The sequence below is a fragment of the Oncorhynchus mykiss genome, unplaced genomic scaffold, assembly GCF_013265735.2.
Source record: "Oncorhynchus mykiss isolate Arlee unplaced genomic scaffold, USDA_OmykA_1.1 un_scaffold_85, whole genome shotgun sequence".
In the NCBI taxonomy this organism is placed as follows: domain Eukaryota; kingdom Metazoa; phylum Chordata; class Actinopteri; order Salmoniformes; family Salmonidae; genus Oncorhynchus; species Oncorhynchus mykiss.
Genome location: NW_023493658.1, coordinates 522,501 through 537,459, shown reverse-complemented (window position 1 = coordinate 537,459; position 14,959 = coordinate 522,501). Strand labels below are relative to the sequence as shown.

General features: G+C 49.4%; 1 protein-coding gene across 2 annotated transcripts in view; it reads right to left on the bottom strand.

Moving 5' to 3' along the window:
• LOC110519450 (CD5 antigen-like) overlaps positions 1-14,959 on the bottom strand; it is a 115,582-nt gene that overhangs the window by 68,569 nt on the left and 32,054 nt on the right. Inside the window, exon 1 of one of the 2 annotated variants that reach the window (XM_036971868.1) lies at positions 4,481-4,609. The exons of the other annotated variant lie outside the window; for it this stretch is intronic. Within the exon in view, the coding sequence (XP_036827763.1) occupies positions 4,481-4,523 (43 nt within the window). The 5' untranslated portion in view covers positions 4,524-4,609. Of the gene's footprint in view, positions 1-4,480; positions 4,610-14,959 lie in introns of those variants that run through there. 2 annotated transcript variants of the gene reach the window in all.

Sequence of the window (14,959 nt, the reverse complement as noted above, 5' to 3'; positions counted from 1 at the left end):
TCCTCTCCTCCCCTCTCCTCTTCCCTCTCCTCTCCTCCCCTCTCCTCTCCTCCCCCTTTATTCCCCCTCTTCTCCCCCTCTTCCCTTCTCCTCTCCTCCCTACTCTTATCCCTCTTTCTTCTCCTCTCCTCCCCCTCTCCTTTCCCAGCTACTCCCCTCTCTCTCTCCTCTCCACTCCTCTCCCCTCTCCTATCCTCCCCTCCTCCTCTCCTCTCCTCTTCTCCCCCTTTCTTCTCCCATTCTCATCTCCTCTTTCCCCCACTCCCCTTCTCCGCTTCTCCTCTGCTCTTCCCTCCCACTCCCCTTCTCCCATTCTCCTCTCCTCTTCCCCCCGACTCCTCTTCTCTTCCATCTTCTCCCCAATTATACTTGTCTCTTAATATCCACTCTACTCTTCTCCACTGTCTCATCTTCTCCCCCTCTCTTCTCTCCCCCCCTCTCTCATCCTCTTCTCCTCTTCTCGTCTCCCCCTCTTTTTCCCTTTCTGCCCCTCCCCTCTCCTCTCCTCCCCTCTCCTCTCCTCCCCCTTTATTCCCCCTCTTCTCCCCCTCTTCCCTTCTCCTCTCCTTCCTACTCTTATCCCTCTTTCTTCTCCTCTTCTCCCCCTCCCCTCTTCTCCCCCTCTCTTCTCCTCCCCCTCTCCTCTTCTCCTCCTCTATTCCCCCTCATCTTCTCCCGCTCTCCTCTCCCCTCTCCCCTCTCCCCTTCTCCTCTCCCCTCCTCTCCACTATCCTCTCCTCTCCCCTCTCCTCTTTACCCCTCATCTCCTCTCCTCTTCTCCCTTGTCTCTCCTCTTCCCTCTCCTCTCCTCTTCTTCCCTTTTCTCTCCTCTTCCACTCTCTTCTCCCCTCTCGTTTCCTCTACTCCCCCCTCTCTTCCCCCTCTCTTCTCCTCTTCTCACTTCTCCTCATCTCCCCCGTCCTCTTCTCCGCCACTACTCTCCTACCCCCTCTCGCACTTCTCCCACTTCTCCTCTTCTCACTCCTCTCCTCTTCTCACTCCTCCTCTCTCCTCCCCCTCTCCTCACCTCTTCTCCCCCCCTCTTCTTCTCTTCTCCCCCTCTTTACTCTTATTCTGTCCCACCTCATATTCTCCTCTCTCCTCTCCTCCTCTCCTCTTCTCCTCCTCTCCCCCTCTCTTCTCATCCTCTCCCCCTCTCCTCTTCTCCACCTATCTTCTCCTCCCCCTCTCCTCTTCTCCTCCCCCTCTCCTCTTCTCCTCTCCCCCTCTCCTCTCCTCCTCTCCTCCTCTCCCCCTCTCCTCTTCTCCTCCTCTCCCCCTCTCCTCTTCTCCTCCTCTCCCCCTCTCCTCTTCTCCTCCTCTCCACCTCTCCCCCTCTCCTCTTCTCCACCTATCTTCTCCTCCCCCTCTCCTCCTCTCCTCTTCTCCCCCTCTTCTCCTCTTCTCCCCCCTCTTTACTCTTATTCTGCCCCACCTCATATTCTTCTCCAATTCTGCCCCTCTCCTCTTCTCTCCCTCTCTTCCCCCCATTTCTCCTCTTCTACCCCCTCTCCTCCTCTCCTCTCCCCCTCTTCTCACACTACATTGACACTCTCACACCAAACCCACACACATTCATAAACTACATAGGCTACACACACACACACACACACACACACACACATACACACACACACACTTCTGCATTGATCATTTACTTATTCTGCTCTGTTCATGTGTGTGTGTGTGTGTGTCTGTGTGTAGAAAACACATGTTGACTCACCCTACTTGAAGAGAAACACCATCCTCCTCTTTCATGTATCCTACACGTCTATGACTCTGTCATACAGGACTCCATTTTAGTTATTTTTCTCCTAAGGTACCTGGATAAAATGCTGCTGGAATAACTTCCTGACATGGGCAACGATGTGCCAGGCCAGCTAGTTAACATTAACCTACTACATCTAGCTGCATGTTGAACTTCCATCCTGTCAGGCCAGATAGTTAACATTAGCCTACTACATCTAGCTACAGTACATGTTGAACTTCCATCCTCTCAGGCCAGCTAGTTAATATTAGCCTACTACATCTAGCTACACTACATGTTGAACCTCCATCCTCTCAGGCCAGCTAGTTAACATTAGCCTACTACATCTAGCTACACTACATGTTGAACCTCCATCCTCTCAGGCCAGCTAGTTAACATTAACCTACTACATCTAGCTACAGTACATGTTGAACTTCCATCCTGTCAGGCCAGCTAGTTAATATTAGCCTACTACATCTAGCTACATGTTGAACTTCCATCCTCTCAGGCCAGCTAGTTAACATTAACCTACTACATCTAGCTACAGTACATGTTGAACCTCCATCCTCTCAGGCCAGCTAGTTAACATTAACCTACTACATCTAGCTACAGTACATGTTGAACTTCCATCCTCTCAGGCCAGCTAGTTAACATTAGTCTACTACATCTAGCTACATGTTGAACTTCCATCCTCTCAGGCCAGCTAGTTAACATTAACCTACTACATCTAGCTACATGTTGAACCTCCATCCTCTCAGGCCAGCTAGTTAACATTAACCTACTACATCTAGCTACATGTTGATCCTCCATCCTCTCAGGCCAGCTAGTTAACATTAGTCTACTACATCTAGCTACATGTTGAACTTCCATCCTCTCAGGCCAGCTAGTTAACATTAGTCTACTACATCTAGCTACATGTTGATCCTCCATCCTCTCAGGCCAGCTAGTTAACATTAGCCTACTACATCTAGCTACATGTTGAACTTCCATCCTCTCAGGCCAGCTAGTTAACATTAACCTACTACATCTAGCTACATGTTGAAGCTAGCTAGCCAGCTAGCCAGCTAGTTAACATTAGCCACAATGAGATGCATTCATGTTTCTGTAAATGATGTTTGACTTGTGATGTGATAGGTCTGAAGCCAAATCCAAACTGGCTTCCCTTTACACTTTTATTTGGTGCAGCAGGACCATTCACAGCTGAGCTCACTCAGTTTAGCTCAATGCTGATTGGCTAATAATTAATAAAACATAACCTCCTGCCAAACGTACAACGATATAGGAGACATATTCTGTCAGACTACAAAGACCCCAAAATAACTTGAAAACGTTTTGTACACACAGATCACAGCTGGCTGAGAGGGCCCTAGTGGAGCCAGGTGGCTGAGAGGGCCCTAGTGGAGCCAGGTGGCTGAGAGGGCCCTAGTGGAGCCAGGTGGCTGAGAGGGCCCTAGTGGAGCCATGTGGCTGAGAGGGCCCTAGTGGAGCCAGGTGGCTGAGAGGGCCCTAGTGGAGCCAGGTGGCTGAGAAGGCCCTAGTGGAGCCAGGTGGCTGAGAGGGCCCTAGTGGAGCCAGGTGGCTGAGAGGGCCCTAGTGGAGCCAGCTGGCTGAGAGGGCCCTAGTGGAGCTGGCTGGCTGAGAGGGCCCTAGTGGAGCAGGCTGGCTGAGAGGGACCTAGTGGAGCCAGGTGGCTGAGAGGGCCGTAGTGGAGCAGGCTGGCTGTGAGGGCCTTAGTGGAGCAGGCTGGCTGAGAGGGCCCTAGTGGAGCAGGCTGGCTGAGAGGGCCCTAGTGGAGCCAGCTGGCTGTGAGGGCCCTAGTGGAGCCAGGTGGCTGAGAGGGCCCTAGTGGAGCCAGGTAGCTGAGAGGGCCCTAGTGGAGCAGGCTGGCTGAGAGGGCCCTAGTGGAGCAGGCTGGCTGAGAGGGCCCTAGTGGATCAGGCTGGCTGAGAGGGCCCTAGTGGAGCTGGCTGGCTGAGAGGGCCCTAGTGGAGCAGGCTGGCTGAGAGGGCCCTAGTGGAGCCCTTCCTTTACTATTTCTCTCCCCTCCCCCATCTCTTCCCTTCTCTCTCTTTCTCTCTCCTCCACATTTCTCTCTCTCCCTCCCATTCTCTCTCTTTCTCTCTCCTCCACATTTCTCTCTCTCCCCTCCCCTTCTCTCTACCCTCCGCTTCTCTCTCCTTCTCTCTCCTCCACATTTCTCTCTCTCCCCTCCCCTTCTCTCCGTTACCCTCCTACCTCCCCTCCCCTCCTTTCTCACCGTCCCTCCTCTGTCCCCTCCCCTCCTCTCTCCTCCCTCTCGCTCTGCTCATTTATTTTGCGCACACGCTCTCTCTCTCTCTCTCTCTCTCTTGTTCTCTCTCTCTTCGTGACGTATAGTGTTGGACCTGTTGATTTTGACTCAGGTCATAGACCTCTATCATCTCCACCCCTCCCTTCTCCTACTCTAACATAACACCAATATAATATATAATATATTCTCTCATTTACATTGAGACAGATACAATCAATCATTGACACACTGAATATACAACAGTCAGATGCATGACACCATCACAACTTAACTGACATTAGTGCCTGTCCCCAGATGGACAGTTAGACTACAGTAAAGTACATTTACAGGTGATCACATCATTGTCCTGCTTTGAGACACATTTTTACCCTGCAAATTATAATATATCTTACAATATCAAAACATATCTCAGTAACTGTCACAAGTGTGTAACAGCATCCTACCTGTGCTCCACAACAGGGTCATCAGTATCACTGCAGGTATCATATCTGTCTCTAACTGGGGTTCCACAGTCTGCTATCATAAAGAGTGGACTGAAGAGTGGAAAATACTGCTAGGCTATATGACTTCTATCTCATTACATCCTAACGTCAATGATGTGAGATTAACTTCCTAGCAACTTATCTTGGATCAGTGGTTGAACACACTACAGCAAACTGATATGTTAAAAAAACTCCACAGGAAACTGCTGACAGAGCAGCAACATTTCACATAGTGTCCTATAATATCACCTCTAACTTTCTACTGCTTGAGTTCACCTCTTATAGAATATTGGCTTAATGTTCCAGCACCTAAATATAAACACTTATCTTGGCCAGGTCGCAATTGTAAATGAGAACTTGTTCTCAACTTGCCAACCTGGTTAAATAAAGGTGAAATTAAAAAAAAATGTCCTTGCTTCAGGGCCTGAATTACAGGCAGTTAGATTTGAGTTTGTCATTTTAGGCGAAAATTGAAAAAAAGGGGACAATCCTTAAGAGTTTCAGAGATTAAGAGTCTCTACTTAAGAGTCTCTCTCGCCATAGGCAGAGAGAATACAGGCTATGTGCCCAGTGCCCACAAAATAAGGTGGAAATTGAGCTGCACCTCCTAACCTCCTGTTTAATGTAGTACGATATAGGAGACATATTCTGTCAGATTACAAAGACCCCAAAATAATTTGAAAAATAATATGTAATATTGACAAACTCCTGTTTCTGTGAGGTGAAATACCACAGTGTGTAATCATGTCAGCAGAATGTGTGACCTGTTGTGATGAGAACAGGGGAACCAGTGGAGAACAAACACCACAGTAAATAAAACCTAGGACTAGATTTATCACTTTAGTTAATAACCCTTGACATTTGTACTTCTACTTTTTGCACACACAACTCACACTCTCCTACACACACCAACTGGCTGAGAGGGCCCTAGTGGAGCCAGGTGGCTGAGAGGTCCCTAGTGGAGCCAGCTGTCTGAGAGGGCCCTAATGGAGCCAGCTGGCTGAGAGGGCCCTAGAGGAGCCAGGTGGCTGAGAGGGCCATAGTGAAGCCAGGTGGCTGAGAGGGCCCTAGTGGAGCAGGCTGGCTGAGAGTGTGCCCTAGTGTAACCAGATGGCTGAGAGGGCCCTAGTGTAACCAGATGGCTGAGAGGGCCCTAGTGTAACCAGATAGCTGAGAGGGCCGTAGTGTTGCAGGCTGGCTGTGAGGGCCCTAGAGGAGCCAGCTGACTGAGTGGGCCCTAGTGTTTCCAGATGGCTGAGAGGGCCCTAGTGGTGCAGGCTTGCTGTGAGGGCCCTAGAGGAGCCAGCTTAGCTGAGAGGGCCCTAGAGGAGCCAGCTTGGCTGAGAAGGCCCTAGAGGAGCAGGCTGGCTAAGAGTGCCCTAGTGGAGCCAGATGGCTGAGAGGGCCCTAGTGTAACCAGATGGCTGAGAGGGCCCTAGTATAACCAGATGGCTGAGAGGGCCCTAGTGGTGCAGGCTGGCTGAGAGGGCCCTAGAGGAGCCAGCTTGGCTGAGAGGGCCCTAGTGGAGCAGAATTGCTGAGAGGGCCCTAGTGGAGCAGGCTGGCTGAGAGGGCCCTAGTGGAGCAGACTGGCTGAGAGGGCCCTAGTGGAGCAGGCTGGCTGAGAGGGCCCTAGTGGAGCAGGCTGGCTGAGAGGGCCCTATTGGAGCAGGCTGGCTGTGAGGGCCCTAGTGGAGCAGGCTGGCTGAGAGGGCCCTAGTGGAGCAGGCTGGCTGTTAGGGCCCTAGTGGAGCAGGCTGGCTGTGAGGGCCCTAGTGGAGCAGGCTGGCTGTGAGAACCCTAGTGGAGCAGGCTGGCTGAGAGGGCCCTAGTGGAGCAGGCTTGCTGAGAGGGCCCTAGTGGAGCAGACTGGCTGAGAGGGCCCTAGTGGAGCAGGCTGGCTGAGAGGGCCCTAGTGGAGCAGGCTGGCTGAGAGGGCCCTAGTGGATCAGGCTGGCTGAGAGGGCCCTAGTGGAGCTGGCTGGCTGAGAGGGCCCTAGTGGAGCAGGCTGGCTGAGAGGGCCCTAGTGGAGCCCTTCCTTTACTATTTCTCTCCCCTCCCCCATCTCTTCCCTTCTCTCTCTTTCTCTCTCCTCCACATTTCTCTCTCTCCCTCCCATTCTCTCTCCTCCACATTTCTCTCTCTCCCCTCCCCTTCTCTCTACCCTCCGCTTCTCTCTCCTTCTCTCTCCTCCACATTTCTCTCTCTCCCCTCCCCTTCTCTCCGTTACCCTCCTACCTCCCCTCCCCTCCTTTCTCACCGTCCCTCCTCTGTCCCCTCCCCTCCTCTCTCCTCCCTCTCGCTCTGCTCATTTATTTTGCGCACACGCTCTCTCTCTCTCTCTCTCTCTTGTTCTCTCTCTTCGTGACGTATAGTGTTGGACCTGTTGATTTTGACTCAGGTCATAGACCTCTATCATCTCCACCCCTCCCTTCTCCTACTCTAACATAACACCAATATAATATATAATATATTCTCTCATTTACATTGAGACAGATACAATCAATCATTGACACACTGAATATACAACAGTCAGATGCATGACACCATCACAACTTAACTGACATTAGTTCCTGTCCCCAGATGGACAGTTAGACTACAGTAAAGTACATTTACAGGTGATCACATCATTGTCCTGCTTTGAGACATATTTTTACTGTCTGCTTCCAGTTGCATGTTATTTTACTAACCCTGCAAATTATAATATATCTTACAATATCAAAACATATCTCAGTAACTGTCACAAGTGTATATCAGTGTAACAGCATCCCACCTGTGCTCCACAACAGGGTCATCAGTATCACTGCAGGTATCATATCTGTCTCTAACTGGGGTTCCACAGTCTGCTATCATAAAGAGTGGACTGAAGAGTGGAAAATACTGCTAGGCTATATGACTTCTATCTCATTACATCCTAACGTCAATGATGTGAGATTAACTTCCTAGCAACTTATCTTGGATCAGTGGTTGAACACACTACAGCAAACTGATATGTTAAAAAAACTCCACAGGAAACTGCTGACAGAGCAGCAACGTTTCACATAGTGTCCTATAATATCACCTCTATCTTTCTACTGCTTGAGTTCACCTCTTATAGAATATTGGCTTAATGTTCCAGCACCTAAATATAAACACTTATCTTGGCCAGGTCGCAATTGTAAATGAGAACTTGTTCTCAACTTGCCAACCTGGTTAAATAAAGGTGAAATTAAAAAAAAATGTCCTTGCTTCAGGGCCTGAGTTACAAGCAGTTAGATTTGAGTTTGTCATTTTAGGCAAAAATTGAAAAAAAGGGGCCAATCCTTAAGAGTTTCAGAGATTAAGAGTCTCTACTTAAGAGTCTCTCTCGCCATAGGCAGAGAGAATACAGGCTATGTGCCCAGTGCCCACAAAATAAGGTGGAAATTGAGCTGCACCTCCTAACCTCCTGTTTAATGTAGTACGATATAGGAGACATATTCTGTCAGATTACAAAGACCCCAAAATAATTTGAAAAATAATATGTAATATTGACAAACTCCTGTTTCTGTTAGGTGAAATACCACAGTGTGTAATCATGTCAACAGAATGTGTGACCTGTTGTGATGAGAACAGGGTAACCAGTGGAGAACAAACACCACAGTAAATAAAACCTAGGACTAGATTTATCACTTTAGTTAATAACCCTTGACATTTGTACTTCTACTTTTTGCACACACAACTAACACTCTCCTACACACACCAACTGGCTGAGAGGGCCCTAGTGGAGCCAGGTGGCTGAGAGGTCCCTAGTGGAGCCAGCTGTCTGAGAGGGCCCTACTGGAGCAGGCTGTCTGAGAGGGCCCTAGTGGAGCAGACTGGCTGAGAGGGCCCTAGTGGAGCAGGCTGGCTGAGAGGGCCCTAGTGGAGCAGGCTGGCTGAGAGGGCCCTATTGGAGCAGGCTGGCTGTGAGGGCCCTACTGGAGCAGGCTGGCTGAGAGGGCCCTAGTGGAGCAGGCTGGCTGTGAGGGCCCTAGTGGAGCAGGCTGGCTGTGAGGGCCCTAGTGGAGCAGGCTGGCTGTGAGGGCCCTAGTGGAGCAGGCTGGCTGAGAGGGCCCTAGTGGAGCAGGCTTGCTGAGAGGGCCCTAGTGGAGCAGACTGGCTGAGAGGGCCCTAGTGGAGCCCTTCCTTTACTATTTCTCTCCCCTCCCCCATCTCTTCCCTTCTCTCTCTCCTCCACATTTCTCTCTCTCCCTCCCCTTCTCTCTCTTTCTCTCTCCTCCACATTTCTCTCTCTCCCCTCCCCTTCTCTCTACCCTCCGCTTCTCTCTCCTTCTCTCTCCTCCACATTTCTCTCTCTCCCCTCCCCTTCTCTCCGTTACCCTCCTACCTCCCCTCCCCTCCTTTCTCACCGTCCCTCCTCTGTCCCCTCCCCTCCTCTCTCCTCCCTCTCGCTCTGCTCATTTATTTTGCGCACACGCTCTCTCTCTCTCTCTCTCTCTCTCTCTTGTTCTCTCTCTCTTCGTGACGTATAGTGTTGGACCTGTTGATTTTGACTCAGCTCATAGACCTCTATCATCTCCACCCCTCCCTTCTCCTACTCTAACATAACACCAATATAATATATAATATATTCTCTCATTTACATTGAGACAGATACAATCAATCATTGACACACTGAATATACAACAGTCAGATGCATGACACCATCACAACTTAACTGACATTAGTGCCTGTCCCCAGATGGACAGTTAGACTACAGTAAAGTACATTTACAGGTGATCACATCATTGTCCTGCTTTGAGACACATTTTTACTGTCTGCTTCCAGTTGCATGTTATTTTACTAACCCTGCAAATTATAATATATCTTACAATATCAAAACATATCTCAGTAACTGTCACAAGTGTGTAACAGCATCCTACCTGTGCTCCACAACAGGGTCATCAGTATCACTGCAGGTATCATATCTGTCTCTAACTGGGGTTCCACAGTCTGCTATCATAAAGAGTGGACTGAAGAGTGGAAAATACTGCTAGGCTATATGACTTCTATCTCATTACATCCTAACGTCAATGATGTGAGATTAACTTCCTAGCAACTTATCTTGGATCAGTGGTTGAACACACTACAGCAAACTGATATGTTAAAAAAACTCCACAGGAAACTGCTGACAGAGCAGCAACGTTTCACATAGTGTCCTATAATATCACCTCTAACTTTCTACTGCTTGAGTTCACCTCTTATAGAATATTGGCTTAATGTTCCAGCACCTAAATATAAACACTTATCTTGGCCAGGTCGCAATTGTAAATGAGAACTTGTTCTCAACTTGCCAACCTGGTTAAATAAAGGTGAAATTAAAAAAAAATGTCCTTGCTTCAGGGCCTGAGTTACAGGCAGTTAGATTTGAGTTTGTCATTTTAGGCAAAAATTGAAAAAAAGGGGCCAATCCTTAAGAGTTTCAGAGATTAAGAGTCTCTACTTAAGAGTCTCTCTCGCCATAGGCAGAGAGAATACAGGCTATGTGCCCAGTGCCCACAAAATAAGGTGGAAATTGAGCTGCACCTCCTAACCTCCTGTTTAATGTAGTACGATATAGGAGACATATTCTGTCAGATTACAAAGACCCCAAAATAATTTGAAAAATAATATGTAATATTGACAAACTCCTGTTTCTGTTAGGTGAAATACCACAGTGTGTAATCATGTCAGCAGAATGTGTGACCTGTTGTGATGAGAACAGGGTAACCAGTGGAGAACAAACACCACAGTAAATAAAACCTAGGACTAGATTTATCACTTTAGTTAATAACCCTTGACATTTGTACTTCTACTTTTTGCACACACAACTAACACTCTCCTACACACACCAACTGGCTGAGAGGGCCCTAGTGGAGCCAGGTGGCTGAGAGGTCCCTAGTGGAGCCAGCTGTCTGAGAGGGCCCTACTGGAGCAGGCTGTCTGAGAGGGCCCTAGTGGAGCAGACTGGCTGAGAGGGCCCTAGTGGAGCAGGCTGGCTGAGAGGGCCCTAGTGGAGCAGGCTGGCTGAGAGGGCCCTATTGGAGCAGGCTGGCTGTGAGGGCCCTACTGGAGCAGGCTGGCTGAGAGGGCCCTAGTGGAGCAGGCTGGCTGTGAGGGCCCTAGTGGAGCAGGCTGGCTGTGAGGGCCCTAGTGGAGCAGGCTGGCTGTGAGGGCCCTAGTGGAGCAGGCTGGCTGAGAGGGCCCTAGTGGAGCAGGCTTGCTGAGAGGGCCCTAGTGGAGCAGACTGGCTGAGAGGGCCCTAGTGGAGCCCTTCCTTTACTATTTCTCTCCCCTCCCCCATCTCTTCCCTTCTCTCTCTCCTCCACATTTCTCTCTCTCCCTCCCCTTCTCTCTCTTTCTCTCTCCTCCACATTTCTCTCTCTCCCCTCCCCTTCTCTCTACCCTCCGCTTCTCTCTCCTTCTCTCTCCTCCACATTTCTCTCTCTCCCCTCCCCTTCTCTCCGTTACCCTCCTACCTCCCCTCCCCTCCTTTCTCACCGTCCCTCCTCTGTCCCCTCCCCTCCTCTCTCCTCCCTCTCGCTCTGCTCATTTATTTTGCGCACACGCTCTCTCTCTCTCTCTCTCTCTCTCTCTTGTTCTCTCTCTCTTCGTGACGTATAGTGTTGGACCTGTTGATTTTGACTCAGCTCATAGACCTCTATCATCTCCACCCCTCCCTTCTCCTACTCTAACATAACACCAATATAATATATAATATATTCTCTCATTTACATTGAGACAGATACAATCAATCATTGACACACTGAATATACAACAGTCAGATGCATGACACCATCACAACTTAACTGACATTAGTGCCTGTCCCCAGATGGACAGTTAGACTACAGTAAAGTACATTTACAGGTGATCACATCATTGTCCTGCTTTGAGACACATTTTTACTGTCTGCTTCCAGTTGCATGTTATTTTACTAACCCTGCAAATTATAATATATCTTACAATATCAAAACATATCTCAGTAACTGTCACAAGTGTGTAACAGCATCCTACCTGTGCTCCACAACAGGGTCATCAGTATCACTGCAGGTATCATATCTGTCTCTAACTGGGGTTCCACAGTCTGCTATCATAAAGAGTGGACTGAAGAGTGGAAAATACTGCTAGGCTATATGACTTCTATCTCATTACATCCTAACGTCAATGATGTGAGATTAACTTCCTAGCAACTTATCTTGGATCAGTGGTTGAACACACTACAGCAAACTGATATGTTAAAAAAACTCCACAGGAAACTGCTGACAGAGCAGCAACATTTCACATAGTGTCCTATAATATCACCTCTAACTTTCTACTGCTTGAGTTCACCTCTTATAGAATATTGGCTTAATGTTCCAGCACCTAAATATAAACACTTATCTTGGCCAGGTCGCAATTGTAAATGAGAACTTGTTCTCAACTTGCCAACCTGGTTAAATAAAGGTGAAATTAAAAAAAAATGTCCTTGCTTCAGGGCCTGAATTACAGGCAGTTAGATTTGAGTTTGTCATTTTAGGCGAAAATTGAAAAAAAGGGGCCAATCCTTAAGAGTTTCAGAGATTAAGAGTCTCTACTTAAGAGTCTCTCTCGCCATAGGCAGAGAGAATACAGGCTATGTGCCCAGTGCCCACAAAATAAGGTGGAAATTGAGCTGCACCTCCTAACCTCCTGTTTAATGTAGTACGATATAGGAGACATATTCTGTCAGATTACAAAGACCCCAAAATAATTTGAAAAATAATATGTAATATTGACAAACTCCTGTTTCTGTGAGGTGAAATACCACAGTGTGTCATCATGTCAGCAGAATGTGTGACCTGTTGTGATGAGAACAGGGTAACCAGTGGAGAACAAACACAACAGTAAATAAAACCTAGGACTAGATTTATCACTTTAGTTAATAACCCTTGACATTTGTACTTCTACTTTTTGCACACACAACTCACACTCTCCTACACACACCAACTGGCTGAGAGGGCCCTAGTGGAGCCAGGTGGCTGAGAGGTCCCTAGTGGAGCCAGCTGTCTGAGAGGGCCCTAATGGAGCCAGCTGGCTGAGAGGGCCCTAGAGGAGCCAGGTGGCTGAGAGGGCCATAGTGGAGCCAGGTGGCTGAGAGGGCCCTAGTGGAGCAGGCTGGCTGAGAGGGCCCTAGTGTAACCAGATGGCTGAGAGGGCCCTAGTGTAACCAGATGGCTGAGAGGGCCCTAGTGTAACCAGATAGCTGAGAGGGCCGTAGTGTTGCAGGCTGGCTGTGAGGGCCCTAGAGGAGCCAGCTGACTGAGTGGGCCCTAGTGTTTCCAGATGGCTGAGAGGGCCCTAGTGGTGCAGGCTTGCTGTGAGGGCCCTAGAGGAGCCAGCTTAGCTGAGAGGGCCCTAGAGGAGCCAGCTTGGCTGAGAAGGCCCTAGAGGAGCAGGCTGGCTAAGAGTGCCCTAGTGTAACCAGATGGCTGAGAGGGCCCTAGTATAACCAGATGGCTGAGAGGGCCCTAGTGGTGCAGGCTGGCTGAGAGGGCCCTAGAGGAGCCAGCTTGGCTGAGAGGGCCCTAGAGGAGCCAGCTTGGCTAAGAGGGCCCTAGTGGAGCAGAATGGCTGAGAGGGCCCTAGTGGAGCAGGCTGGCTGAGAGGGCCCTAGTGGAGCAGACTGGCTGAGAGGGCCCTAGTGGAGCAGGCTGGCTGAGAGGGCCCTATTGGAGCAGGCTGGCTGTGAGGGCCCTAGTGGAGCAGGCTGGCTGAGAGGGCCCTAGTGGAGCAGGCTGGCTGTGAGGGCCATAGTGGAGCAGGCTGTCTGTGAGGGCCCTAGTGGAGCAGGCTGGCTGTGAGGGCCCTAGTGGAGCAGGCTGGCTGAGAGGGCCCTAGTGGAGCAGGCTGGCTGAGAGGGCCCTAGTGGAGCAAACTGGCTGAGAGGGCCCTAGTGGAGCAGGCTGGCTGAGAGGGCCCTAGTGGAGCAGGCTGGCTGAGAGGGCCCTAGTGGATCAGGCTGGCTGAGAGGGCCCTAGTGGAGCTGGCTGGCTGAGATGGCCCTAGTGGAGCAGGCTGGCTGAGAGGGCCCTAGTGGAGCAGGCTGGCTGAGAGGGCCCTAGTGGAGCAGGCTGGCTGAGAGGGCCCTAGTGGAGCAGGCTGGCTGAGAGGGCCCTAGTGGAGCAGGCTGGCTGAGAGGGCCCTAGTGGAGCAGGCTGGCTGAGAGAGCCCTAGTGGAGCCCTTCCTTTACTATTTCTCTCCCCTCCCCCATCTCTTCCCTTCTCTCTCTTTCTCTCTCCTCCACATTTCTCTCTCTCCCTCCCCTTCTCTCTCTTTCTCTCTCCTCCACAATTCTCTCTCTCCCCTCCCCTTCTCTCTACCCTCCGCTTCTCTCTCTTTCTCTCTCCTCCACATTTCTCTCTCTCCCCTCCCCTTCTCTCTACCCTCCGCTTCTCTCTCCTTCTCTCTCCTCCACATTTCTCTCTCTCCCCTCCCCTTCTCTCCGTTACCCTCCTACCTCCCCTCCCCTCCTTTCTCACCGTCCCTCCTCTGTCCCCTCCCCTCCTCTCTCCTCCCTCTCGCTCTGCTCATTTATTTTGCGCACACGCTCTCTCTCTCTCTCTCTCTCTCTCTCTCTCTCTTGTTCTCTCTCTCTTCGTGACGTATAGTGTTGGACCTGTTGATTTTGACTCAGCTCATAGACCTCTATCATCTCCACCCCTCCCTTCTCCTACTCTAACATAACACCAATATAATATATAATATATTCTCTCATTTACATTGAGACAGATACAATCAATCATTGACACACTGAATATACAACAGTCAGATGCATGACACCATCACAACTTAACTGACATTAGTGCCTGTCCCCAGATGGACAGTTAGACTACAGTAAAGTACATTTACAGGTGATCACATCATTGTCCTGCTTTGAGACACATTTTTACTGTCTGCTTCCAGTTGCATGTTATTTTACTAACCCTGCAAATTATAATATATCTTACAATATCAAAACATATCTCAGTAACTGTCACAAGTGTGTAACAGCATCCTTACCTGTGCTCCACAACAGGGTCATCAGTACCACTGCAGGTATCATATCTGTCTCTAACTGGGGTTCCACAGTCTGCTATCATAAAGAGTGGACTGAAGAGTGGAAAATACTGCTAGGCTATATGACTTCTATCTCATTACATCCTAACGTCAATGATGTGAGATTAACTTCCTAGCAACTTATCTTGGATCAGTGGTTGAACACACTACAGCAAACTGATATGTTAAAAAAACTCCACAGGAAACTGCTGACAGAGCAGCAACATTTCACATAGTGTCCTATAATATCACCTCTAACTTTCTACTGCTTGAGTTCACCTCTTATAGAATATTGGCTTAATGTTCCAGCACCTAAATAGAAACAGTACTAGCACCCAAAATGAGTACTGATGAGGTCTCATGTTAGAGCAGGAGAAGGGGGGATGTGGTGTAGAAGCTAGAGGTC